We start from the raw sequence: 13,286 nt of genomic DNA on the forward strand, positions 1-13,286 counted from the left end.
CTACTGCAACCTTGGGCCTTGCTCGCAGGCTTCGGCCCAATTACATTCCTGCGCTGCCGATACATTGTGCCGCATGACCACGAACATCCCTGCGGACACGCACAGATTGTGTGTCAACAGACCACTCAGAAACACGGACGGCTCGCAGCTGAGGGATTCAGCAGCTATTTACCCGACGAAAATCATCAATACCTGTATACAGCGTGAAAGTCATGGTAGGGTCGTGACCTCCTGGGGGTTAAGCACAGTTTCCACAAAACAAACACTTTATGCGCATTAAACGACTGCGAAAGAAGACGCCCTTCAAGTGGACACGCGGGTCACAAGCCGACAGACAATGACGGCTTACAATCAGCTGTAGGCCCACAGAACGGCTTACGTGAAACGTCATGCCAACAGCGTCCCAGCCAAATTGGGCATGCCGCGAGCGTCGGAAAATTCATGGCGTACCGTGCACGCAAACTTGGACCGGTACGCCGTAAGAGTTTGGCTTCCCTGGATAGCAGATGGTCAATGGAGGGGCCTAAGACAATTTAAACAATCTTTCGTCTGGTGCCAGAGGAGACTGACCCAAGACCGGTTTGGTGCAGGCTGACCCAAACATCGAAATTGGCCTGATAGAATGCAATTCACAGCTCTGAAAAGCAACCCTTTAACACGCAAACACTATGGACCACTAAAAAAGTACGCCGTAAAGCGGTTGTGCTACCAACGTTCCTCGATGGGGGATGCGTGCAAGTCTGTAAGCTGCATTGCAAACAGATATCGAAGTGTTGTGCGCGTTCAACAAAGAAGGGATTTTCGTTTGAACTTACGTTGTCTGAACATGAAAACACAATTATTTGCTAACAGCCAATAGCAACTTATTGCAGAATCAGCACTGACCCACAAAATGTCAGGCTGGTGCAGAAACAAAACTGAAGGAGCCATATAAAAGCATTAAACGACTCTGGTTTGGTACGTACCTGGTAGGAAAGCGAAGAAGAGGAAGCACTTTATGAAAGTTGGAAAGTGGAATGCGAAGTTCAATGCATTGGGCATCGACACCGAAAACTTCCCAGTCTCCTCAAAATATGGCAGAGATCTGAAACACAGAAAATCGCAATAAAAACATAACACATGATGTAGCCAGACAGATTGGCATCACATTTCCACATGACCATGGCGACATGATGCGTGCTATAAAGCAGCGCAACATCCACGTGCATTACACCAGCATCACACCGCGCATCACGTGCGCCGGAGGTCGCAATGTGATTCGCAGAACCATGAGTTTGGATCTGATCACCGCCACGACCGGTCAAGGCTGTATGTGACACGTATGAAGCACAAGGCCCAACATCACAAACCAAGTGGCGCTTATCAAAACTAACACAAAATAATGTTCAGAATAGCAATTGACCGAAGCGCTTCATTGGAATAAAGCCACAGCGCCGGGGGCCAAAGTCAGAATCATCAGGTCATAAAACAAATCATAAAGCCTTGTACGCATTTCTGCCTCAAAAGCCATACGCAGAAATCATTTACATCTTCGCGTTAAATTTATGGAAAATAAACAACCAAGAAAGAACAGATACCACACCTGACCTGGGCCATGAGGCCAATATACCTTCATCTAGCATACCACAACACAATGAATATGTCAAACGATCAGAAAAGAAAGCCCCCAGATTATTGCCCACCACACAGTTGGTGCCCAAGTCTGGCTTCCAGAGTTTAATGAAGCACCCTGACCACAAACAGGTCGAGTGGCGTGCGGACGTCGAGCTTCATCGCCGCATGAACACTGTGTCAAGGCTGTGGGATGGCGGGTGCGGTGGGGGGGGGGGGGTGCTCACCTGAGGTACAGCACGCCCTCGGTGATGAAACCGAGCGGGTACAGCGGGATCCAGATGGTGTACCGGAGCCAGGTGAGCACGGACACCTCGCGGCGCACCAGCCGCAGAGTGTAGTACGGGTACCTGCGGCGGCCATCACCCCGTCAGTCGACCATCCCCGGCCGCCGGGGCACGCGACAAACGTGGGCCGGTACACAGCCGTCACCACTGGCTCCACCCGCCGCCGGGTCACGCGACAACGTGGCCAGTACACCGCCGTCACCACTGGCTCCACCGCCGCCGGGTCACGCGACAACGTGGCCGGTACACCGCCGTCACCACTGGCTCCACGGCCGCCGGGCCACGCGACAACGTGGCTGGTGCACCGCTGTCACCACTGGCTCCCAGGCCGCCGGGGCACGCGACAACGTGGCCGGTACACCGTTGTCACCACTGGCCCCTCCCGGTGTTTATTGATTTATCTTACTGCGGTTCTCAGTGATTCCCATACAAGCGGCCTCTCTGTCACCGAGGGGGCACAGGTCGATTCAAGCTGAGGTCGATGAGCAACGCGGACGAAGTGCGAACACGTGCCAGATGTGGTCACACAGCGAGCATTAATCCACGTGCGCGGTGACGGTGCGCGGTCGTTGAATGGGTCCGTGTAGCCTGTCCCCGGTGCGAAAAGTCAGGAATTGTTGACTGGCTGAATATTTGAGACTGAGAAAACGAGCGCCAAAAGACAAAATCTGAGTTGAAAGTGCAAAAAATAGGAAAAACCAACACATGCACGACCTCAATGGCCCATAATTGTTGCAAATTTAATTAGAAACGTCGATAGGGTAAAGGCATGCCTCGCAGGGATCTTTCAAAACAAAATGAGAATGCTATGCGCAGTACGTACGGAAATTTGCATGGTCAGCTTTCTTTGCCTCGATAACAAACAGGCAGTGAGCACCCCAGCCATTTTAAATCCAGCCCAAATCCACCCCAGCCAGCCAATCACCGTTTTAAACGTGGTTAATACGGCGAAGTGCAACGTCCGCGGCCGCCGGGGGAAACAAGAAATAAATTACATTGTGTTACCACCCTGATGCAACTCAGCGCCTGACGCATTCACGCCCTGTCCAGTCGCGCGGTCCTAAAGCACTTATAGCGAATACTTCCCCGCCGCCCAATATCAACCCCCTGGGTAGCATCGTCGCTATCACAATACCGCCTAATGTTCGACACAGGCCTGCCTGTAGCTTCCACACTCGCAAACTGACCTGACCAGCTCCACCAGGCTCCACACCACGAACAGGTAGAAGACGGCCGGTTTAGTCTGCAACCTCTGCTCCCCCTCCAGCACGATAAACAGCATCAGGTTGCGGCCGGACACCTGCGGTACACAGAAGAAGTGTACCCACGTATGACAGACCAGAGACACGACACACCACATCAGGACACTGACAGCACGGCGGCACACCACCTCACAGCGGGACACGGACAGCACACTGGCACACCACCCGATGGCGGACACAGACTGCACAGCGGCACACCACCTGATGGTGGGCACAAACAGCACAGCGGCACACCACCCGATGGTGGGCACAGCACAGCAGCACACCACCCGATGGTGGGCACAGACATCACAGCAGCACACCACCCGATGGTGGGCACAGACAGCACAGCGGCACACCACCCGATGGTGGACACAGACAGCACAGCAGCACAGCACCCGATGGTGGGCACAAACAGCACAGCGGCACACCACCAGATGGTGGACATAGCACAGCAGCACACCACCCGATGGTGGGCACAGACAGCACAGCGGCACACCACCCGATGGTGGGCACAGACAGCACAGCGGCACACCACCCGATGGTGGGCACAGACAGCACAGCAGCACACCACCCAATGGTAGGCAAAGACAGCACAGCGGCACACCACCCGATGGTGGGCACAGACAGCACAGCAGCACACCACCCGATGGTAGGCAAAGACAGCACAGCAGCACACCACCCGATGGTGGCACAGACAGCACAGCGGACACACCACCCGATGTTGGGCACAGACAGCACAGCGGCACACCACCCGATGGTGGGCACAGACAGCACAGTGGCACACCACCCGATGGTGGGCACAGACAGCACAGCAGCACACCACCCGATGGTAGGCAGACAGCACGGCGGCACACCACCCCGCGGTCGGGCACCCGGCGCCAGAGCGTCACCCCACGGCCGAACCGCCGGTTACAGCACGGATCACAGGTGACGGGCCGTGCACGACCACTGTTGTAGCCGAAAAGTTAAACATCAAGTAACGGTAAACCAGCTGGAGCTTGATGTATAAACAGCTTCTCTGAACAGCTCGGCTACTGAGACCAAGTTCAAAACTTGGCTATTTCTGCCAAACTTGGCTATTTCTGCCAAACGGAGCGACCGCATCGGAGCAATACCTCCGGCACATTCCACGCAGCATGACGACATAAATATGAAGGCAGAATGAGCTGCATCAACAAAACGCGCAACTCTGCCGAAAGTGGATGAAGTCTTCACAGTCGGCTGGTCACCGCCCACCGGCCGGACGGGCAGGCCGTGCGCAGCCGGGCAGGCCGGCAGGTCAGCCAGCCGCCCGGCCGCCAGCCTACCTGCATGAGCGGCTCCAGTACACCGCCGCGCGTCATGCCCAGCAGCGGGTGCAGGATCTCAAGCACCTGCAGACCCTGCGCCAGCTTCATGTTCAGGCCGGCCGTGTCGTATGCCCTGGTCAGCGAGTCTGCGGCGCGCCGGGCGGCATGGTCACGCGGTGACGAGCGGGGACACACGAGGAGCGGCGCGCCAACAGTCACGCAATGACGAACGAGAACACACGAGGAACGGCGCGCCACAGTCACGCGGTGACGAGCGGGGACACACGAGGAGCAGCGCGCCACAGTCACGCGGTGACGAGCGGGGACACATGCGGAGCAGCGCGCCACGAACCCCCAGCGTTTGCCTTGTCACAGCTGTAGCAGCATAGCTTAATCGATATACAAAAGCGTACGTAGTCATGTATATATATATATATATATATATATATATATATATATATGGACATGTATATACATGCATCGTAATACATAATAATAACAATATGGTAATGGTATGCCATAATCCATGATACCAACCACGATTGCAGTTGTGCTACGCTTCTTGAGTTTTACGTGAGCACGGCGCAGTGAGTTCAGTCAAAGTGCACCATTCTGCGTAAGTGAAGCGTTTCCGGAGAGCATTTGGCAAACACAGGTTTGAAAGTGTATGGTATACAAAATATTCTTCATTTGTCAAAACACAATTACCATTGGTCTGCGCTACTCAATCGCACCAGCCTCAATGCGCCACAAGTCTTAGTACTAGCCCCGTTTAGAAATCGCCGTAAGCAGGATGGGTCTTGTGTCAAACATCTAGAGGTGACAAATGGGCATGTTGTACACTGTCGGCACACGTGGCTGTCACGAAAGGCAAACAAGACTCGGAATATAACAGAGCTCAGATCAAAGCCAGTGCTGTACGAGCCCCGCCAGGGCTTCGCCTTACCTTGTCCTTCCAGGTAGTATCGGAATCCCAGCTTGCCCAGGATAACGGTAAAGCCCAGCAGCTGCCACAAGTTGTACATCATCAAGTAGCTCTCACGGAAGTTCTCCACTGCAAAACAATGGGAAATGCTTACTAAATGCCGATGCTCAATGATTTAACGGATTTTCGGATTAAGGAGACCATACTGAGCTAGAACACGGCCCTCAACTTAAATGCAGTGTGATCAAATACGGCTCTTAATCCGTGGTTAAGTACAAGTACACGGTATAAGAATGGGGATGCAGCTTGTGAACCAGCAGCTTCCCAGTTCTGCTACATCCTGCCACAGCACAACACGTCATCCACCACTCGCATTCTTCCCCAGCCGCAGTCTGACACCAATGTCCACGCCCGTGACGCGCGGACAGGGCACGAGGGCGGCCCGCCCGGCAGGGCGCACGGGCCTCCACGGCCGCCACTTACTGGCGCGAGCCCGGCTGTCGGCGCCACTCCTCACGAACCCAGCGCTGCCCGCCCCGCCGCGGCCAGCCTCCAGCTCACGTCTGCTCTGCGGGCTGGCCGGCGCCGTCCCTACTCCCCCCCCCCCCCCGCCCCTCCAGCTCACGTCTGCTCTGCGGGCGGGCCGGCCGCCGCCCTCCAATCCCCCCCCCCCTCCATCAAGTGCTGCTCGCGGGCCGGCCGCCGCCCCCCCCCCCCCCCTCCAGCTGCATGTCTGCTCGCGGCCGGCCCGCCGCGCCCCCCCCCCCCCCCCTCCAGCTCATGTCTGCTCTGCGAGCGGTCCGGCCGCCGCCCTCCTCCCTCTAGCTCACGTCTGCTCTGTGGGCAGGCCAGCCGCCCCCCCCCCCCCCCCTCAAGCCACGTCTGCTCTGCGGGCCGGCCGCCCGTCCCCCTCTTCCCCTAGCTCACGTCTGCTCTGCGGCCGGCCGCCTCGTCCCCCTCTCCCCCTAGCTCACGTCTGCTCTGCGGCCGCCCGCCTCGTCCCGCACCAGCGTCGTCACGTCCGGGTAGTCGGCCATCACGGCCCCGGCCCTCGGCTTCGTCGTCACTCTCCGACCGCCACCTATCGAAGTCCACCTGGCGGCGACGGCGGGCCGTGGTCAGCGGCGGCTCCGAACCGGCCCGTAGGTGGCGCGAGCTGAGAGTTCAGCGGCGGCTCACGGACCGGCCCGTGGGTGGCGCGAAGCTGAGAGGACGCCAGCAGAGGCTTCGTGACAAAAGCCAGAGAAAGAGAGACAAACACCCGGTAGGGTTATAAAAGACCCCAGGCCGTAACTATGCCAGCACTGCAGCGAAGAATAAAAAAAAAAACAATCGTCAGCATCTGTTCCAGCACCAAAAAAACGAGTATGAGCAGACAAAATAAGCACCTTGCTGGGTGGTCCCAGGCCCAATGATGGACATGTATGGCGAATAGCGAAAGCTCTGTGTATCGGAAAACCACCCACTAAGGTACGTCATGACGCCAGAGGTCGAGGGACCACCATCCAAACCAGACCAAACCAAACCGTAAGGGCGTTGAGGGGGCACTGCGAGTGGCAATGCCCAAAAACGCTACAAATAGACCACACACACACACACACACACACACACGCACACACACACACACACACACACACACACACACACACACACACACACACACACACAACACACAACACTCAGCTGACGGCTCGTCCGAAACCATGAGCAGTCGTGGGGGAGGGGGAGGCCTGGCCGTCCTGTCCTCGAGCCTGGCCGTCCTGTCCTCGAGCCTGGCCGTCCTGCCTCCGAGCCTAGTCGTTCTGTCCCAGGGCCTGGTCGTCCTATCCACGGAGTCAGGCCGTCCTGCCTCCGGGCCTGGCCGTCCTGTCCCCGGGGCCTGGCCGTCCCTATCTCCGTGGTCTGGCCGTCCTATCTCCGGGGTCTGGCCGTCCTGTCTCCGAGCCTGGCCGTCCTGTCCCCGGGGCCTGACCGTCCTGTCTCCGGGGTCTGACCGTCCTGTCCCCGGGGCCTGGCCGTCCTGTCCCCGGGGTCTGACCGTCCTGTCCCCGGGGTCTGACCGTCCTGTCTCCGGGGTCTGACCGTCCTGTCCCCGGGGTCTGACCGTCCTGTCTCCGGGGTCTGACCGTCCTGTCTCCGAGCCTGGCCGTCCTGTCCCCGGGGTCTGACCGTCCTGTCCCCGGGGTCTGACCGTCCTGTCTCCCAGCCTGGCCATTCTGTCCCCGGGCCTGGCCGTCATGTCTCCGGGCCTGGCCGTCCTGTGTCCGAGCCTGGCCGTCCTGTCTCCGGGGTCTGACCGTCCTGTCTCCGAGCCTGGCCGTCCTGTCATCGGGGCCTGGCCGTCCTGTCCCCGGGGTCTGACCGTCCTGTCTCCCAGCCTGGCCATTCTGTCTCCGGGCCTGGCCGTCATGTCTCCGGGCCTGGCCGTCCTGTGTCCGAGCCTGGCCGTCCTGTCTCCGAGCCTGGCCGCCCTGTCTCCGGGCCTGGCCGTCATGTCTCCGGGCCTGGCCGACCTGTCTCCGGGCCTGGCCGTCCTGTCCCCGGGGCCGTACCCTCAGCCAGGACAGCTTGATCCGCTCTCTGGTCAGGTGCGGCCACCACTCCTCGTCCTCCTTGGCCAGTGTGATCTGCACGTTGCGGTCCGACAGGTGGTACTTGGTCTCCTGCGATCGGGCACGCCGTTAGGGCAACAACGGCACAACATATGGTGGGTAGAGCGAGGATAAATTCAACACTGTGCATTAGACTCGGCACCTTAAGTGAATCACACTGGCTGGCAGAGAGCGCTACACCCGCGGTCCTCAAACTTGGCACGAGTGTCCCGTCCACGGCCCGCTGACCCGCCCGAGTTGAGCCGCGTGTGACGGTGCACCACGTGGTCAGCTCTTGAGTTACCCACCACGTGACTGACGGCAGCCAACCAGGCCAGACTGTTCGCGCCAGACGGGGCGCCACAGGACGGTGGACGGCTGTGACCAATCCAAGAGCAACATAACAGGCATGAAAAAGTGAGGCGAGAAACCATACCAGACAGCTCTCTTCGCAACACGCAAGTGCCACTGAGCTAATAAACTCAAACACTGTGGTCCAATGTGTCGACTAGTCTAGTTGAGACAGCTTTAAAATTTATCTACTGTGGTCACATTAATCTGCCAACCAACTGCCAGCAAACTTACATCTGGATTCACCAGTTGATACCAATTCAGTTTGAAGGCATACAGCTGACTCCCTGAATTACCGAGGGCTTTTGCTTCAAAAGATAGCTGCTCAGGCAGCAAATCAATGTCAGGGTCCTGCAACATGGCATACAGTTTAGTAGCACCAACACCAACAACACATGTCCTTGCAATGCCAACATATAACAATGTCAGCTAAATAGTAAGATTTAGTGAAAGACAATCTACCACACAAGTCATGTGTAACATAGTTTGGGGGCAGTTATTGTATCACACATGTGGTATTGTATGATCACATGATCACAGTCATTCATAACAAACCATATACAACTGATGTTTGGTAGTGCTCTCTATGCCCTCCATAATCTGATAAATAATGTGTTCCAAGCCTGGGACAAGGTAGGAGTCAGAATTTTATACTCACAGAAAGCATCTTTTGGAAACTATGGCTCTAATACAGTAGAACATTATACATTGCCTCATTACAATCCTATAAGATCTTGGAACTAAGACATGCCTAGCCTTCCCTTTTTCACTTTGACAAAATGTTCCTCAGTGCTGAAATGTCACCTCACCCCACAACACACTATGATCAGCCTTAATAACACGTTTTAAATCCCCAACTGGCCCACATAAACATTACTTTTGGCCCTAGAGCATTAGTTTTCTTAGCTAAAGAAATTCTACCTGTCTCACCCTTATAACTATTTCCCATCAACACAGTGAAACAATGAGTTTTTTTTTTCTCATTCCACTCATCTTTTGGCTTTGCTGCTCCAGCTTCTCGACCAGATCCGTGTTTAGGTAAGACGCCGCACTTTTGAGTTGAGTTGTGGTATCCTAGTGACCTGCTCTGCCATTTCCTTTGTTTACAATAACATATGAAAGGTTTTGCATCAGCATAGGCCCCCTTGTTTTCTCGCTTGGTATGTGCAGGCTATCTCCTGTCTTTCTGATGAACCCCCTGATGGAAATATCCACCATACAAAGGAGAAAAGGTGTGTATGGATTTAAGCAACTTTTCAGGGGAAAGTTTTTCGATTTCCCGCTGTATCCGACTATTGGTTGGTGGTAAATGCTTGAATCATACGCCATTGAATTTGTCACCTTAAAGTGAATCACTCCGAATACTGTTTGGCTGACCTTAATACATGAACTTCACAGAAATTCCTGGGATGCTTTAAAATTTTGACCTATGTAGCAACAAACATGGATTCCACAACGTAGAAAAAGCGCGAACACAAAGGATGCTATCAGAAAAAGTACAAGTTCACCAGCATATGCAATGTGTGTGTGTGTCATTGGGGCTGTAACGACGCACTCAGCTGCTGAAGGCTATATGGCGTCGCCTGCCTCTCACCCTGGCAGGAAGGGCGGGACACCGGGGGGAATCGAACCCCGTACCTCTGGTTTCCCAGACGCGCAGTGGTTAACGCAGACGCGTTAACCACGCGTCTGGTGGTAACGCAGACGCGTTGACCACTACATCACCCGCATCCCTGCAGCGTATGCAGTGAAAAAGCGCAAGTGCGGACATGCACCTTTTCTCATGGTGTGGTGTACATTTCAGGGCATGAGGGCAATCACAAATATACACAAAGTTTATCATTCAAAGCAGCAACTACAACTGATTTTCTGATTTTCCGTCGTGGATTGGCTGGAATTTGATAACCTATAGTAACATGCTAAAGCGTAGGGACAGCAAAACTACGGGGATTTGACCCGACTTTGAAGCGGGCGGTGATCGCACTTCCTTTTGTAGCATTGTGGACAGCATCCTGCCCACCTACCCTGAAGAGCTAAGGGAAGTGGGATGCTGTGGCTGGACGGCGGAGAGCTCTCCGGTGGGATAAGATGCCGGCGGAGAAGCGGGAGGCTGTGGCTGGACGGCACTGAGCTCTCCGGTAGTGCCAGATGGCGGCAGAGAAGCGGGAGGGCTGCTAGTGGATGGCGTCGAGGAAGGGCGCAAGCGCAGACATGTACTTTTTATTCACTGAATCAGTGGAGGGAAACTAGAAATTGTTTTTTTCCCTGTAGCATGCTGCACTCACGCTTTTTACGTTGCAGATCGAACTTGTTCTGTAGTTGTGTTTATTTTCGGAAATTAAAATATAAAATTTTGAGTGTTTGGGGCTGATTACAAATATATTTTTGATGATGGGGATCATTATTGACAATCCTGGAGGTGCAAAGACCCCAAATGGCAAAAATTGCACTTGTGCTTTAGTTCCTTTGCATCTCATATATGTCATATCCAAATGGTTCATGATAAAAAGAATGATCAAAAACTGTTTCAGTATTTGATAGGGAACAAATGTGACTGGGTAACCTGGAGTTCCAGAGTTTTCATTAGTACATTGGCAACTGCAACATTATTCTCCCCATCACTGTGCTCTATGGCATCATCTCTGAACATAACATTTACCATTTGTCCCACAATATCTCATACAAAAATGAAATATTGCTGTTTGATATATATATTATATATATATATATATATATATATATATATATATATATATATATATATATATATATATATATATATATATATATTTAGATATTGCTGTTTGCATGTCACTACCTCCTTTCTGCAACACTTCTTCTGGCTTTGTTTTCTCTGCAAGTGGCATAACTTTCTTTCACTTTCAGAGGCCGAATGTACTTCATGTATGGGACACTGGGATGTGGGATCTTGGATGATTGATTAGAGGTCACTTTTTTAAGATTGGCACAGGTTTGGAGCATGTTCTGCCTCTCACATGTCTATGTCTTTCAGTCCTACTTTTTTACTCAATATCGTTCACATGTAACCATGGAACTTGGAACAAAGAACACCAAAAAATATACTGCAATAATTGCCCAATGTCACCAGTCATCATGATTAATGAGAAAATCTGGTTACACATGAAATGGAAAGGTTGATGCAATCAAATTTTTGGGCATGGGTCACAAGAAAACCAAGCAGTGTTGTTGGAGACAGTCAGCACAAAGAATGAAAAAAACATATAGACAAACATATCAGGTCTGTATTTGAAAACATCAGACTGGTCCATGTAATCTGTGTCTAGGGCTTCAATGAAAGACGTCCATACCGAGCCATTTTGTACTGTCACAGTGTACGGAAAATAGTCGAATAGATGAAATCATAAGAGCAAATAGCCAACTGGTGAAGCACATAAGAAAGAAACCCAGATTGAACAGTGATGAAGAAAACAACAGTGTGGAGCAGGATGAGACAAACAGCCTGTTTATTGCTTGCCACAAAGGGATTGGTGAAAAACTCCCTAGCATAGAGAAATATCACATAGCAGTGGCTTTCAAACCTTGGCCTATTCTTAAAAATTGAATAGGAAGACCAAAAGATAGATTACATGACTCACAAAAAGAACACCTGGTTATCATGTCAACAGTTTACTACTGAATGGTAATAAAGAAAATTGGCTAAAAGAAACAGTGATGCAGATCATTTCAGGATTTAAAATCATCTTCCCAAAATTGGTCAAAATGTCCTATATGATGGCTTAACTCTAGTACAATAAGGTTGACTTAAAATCATGAATAAGAAAGGCCCAGGTACACATATTTCACATAAAATGAGACTTAAATGAGACACCTAGACAAGTGTATTCTCATATCTGGGTGTGCATGGCTTATATTTATCTAAAAACAGTTTAAAATGCAATGTTTAAAACCAGACAAAACTGAAAAGACTTTGGGGCCCTTCAATCCATGCTTCAAAAAAGAGCATTTTGCAAAAGTGGTCAGATGGATATTGACATCCAAGTAAACCAGCAGTATTTTTCAACTAATGAAATCAATTTGTACAGACCTCCACATCTCTCAAGTCAATCTTCAGGTGGATTGTTGATTTTGTCTGTGACCAGTACACAAATGGACAAACAGCATCTGCCATTTTCCCTGATGAAATAGTTCACTTGTTCTTATTGCTGTCAAGTTCTGAAAAAAGAAAAACAGTAAGTGCACAGGACAACTATTCATTAGGATGCACACACCATGCTATCCCTGAGCTAGGCATTAAAGCCAGCCTGCAAAAAATCCATCTACTATGTGATATGCTTGAGGCATGTGTGGTGGAACTTGATCACATGCATTGCACTCATACTGTGCTGAACTGCATCAAATTTTGAATGTGTATGGTGAAATGTGTCAAAAGTATTTATGACTGAAATTAAGCCTGCAACATTACAATTTTTTTCAAAATATTGGCTCTGTGCTCTGAAATTAGGGACAAGGAAAACCCAAATTAAAAGCATTCAAATTGCATCTTGCACACACTCTGGGATTATGGTGGGCTGCTGCTGCTATGTCTGAAATGTTCACCATGTTTTGCAACCTGGCATTAAAACATGCCATCCCTGCCCCAACTCATTATCCCACTGTTAGAGTTAACTGCTTTCCACCAGTTTATTAAGTGTAGCCCACATTTCATTGCACATTTCTACGGCCTCAGGGTTTCCGGCCCATCACCAACATACACATCCAGCGCTAAAAAGTCGCGAAACGGACGAATATGTTGATTAGGCCACACCACTGTCCCAATGATGAATGCCCTGAAATGAATCAACCCTGTTATGTGACTCAATATGTGCTATTGGCGGTCGGAGTAACCCAAATTAATTTTAAAAACCACATCTCCCGACCGTAACACACCACCCAGCGATAATCCTCACACTGATTCCCCGATATATTCACATGAACTCGTCACCGCCCGCCAACCCCCGTCACCTACC

At 51.8% G+C, this 13,286-nt stretch overlaps 1 protein-coding gene across 1 annotated transcript; it reads right to left on the reverse strand.

The window, feature by feature from the left end:
* Positions 1-13,286, reverse strand: LOC119103137 (very-long-chain (3R)-3-hydroxyacyl-CoA dehydratase). Its single transcript, XM_037226587.1, has 12 exons — positions 13,249-13,286; positions 12,365-12,492; positions 8,533-8,649; positions 7,909-8,019; positions 6,364-6,451; positions 6,237-6,266; positions 5,378-5,485; positions 4,450-4,577; positions 3,086-3,198; positions 1,839-1,961; positions 966-1,084; positions 1-89 (listed from the first exon to the last, which is right to left on the reverse strand). The coding sequence occupies exons 2-12, from the start codon at positions 12,446-12,448 to the stop codon at positions 1-3; spliced, it is 1,110 nt and encodes a 369-aa protein (XP_037082482.1). The 5' UTR covers positions 12,449-12,492; positions 13,249-13,286.

The sequence above is a fragment of the Pollicipes pollicipes genome, unplaced genomic scaffold, assembly GCF_011947565.3.
Source record: "Pollicipes pollicipes isolate AB1234 unplaced genomic scaffold, Ppol_2.1 Scaffold_5724;HRSCAF=6776_pilon_pilon_pilon, whole genome shotgun sequence".
In the NCBI taxonomy this organism is placed as follows: Eukaryota; Metazoa; Arthropoda; class Thecostraca; order Pollicipedomorpha; family Pollicipedidae; genus Pollicipes; species Pollicipes pollicipes.

Excerpts from the sequence above, each read along its gene's own strand:
- LOC119103137 (XM_037226587.1), bottom strand. The coding sequence starts at position 12,448 with ATGGCAGATGCTGTTTGTCCATTTGTGTACTGGTCACAGACAAAATCA. Across the intron at positions 5,486-6,236 it reads GGCCGGCCCGCAGAGCAGAC|TGGAGAACTTCCGTGAGAGC; the intron begins GTGGCTTGAGGG and ends ATTGTTTTGCAG. Across the intron at positions 1,085-1,838 it reads GAGGGCGTGCTGTACCTCAG|ATCTCTGCCATATTTTGAGG; the intron begins GTGAGCACCCCC and ends TCTGTGTTTCAG.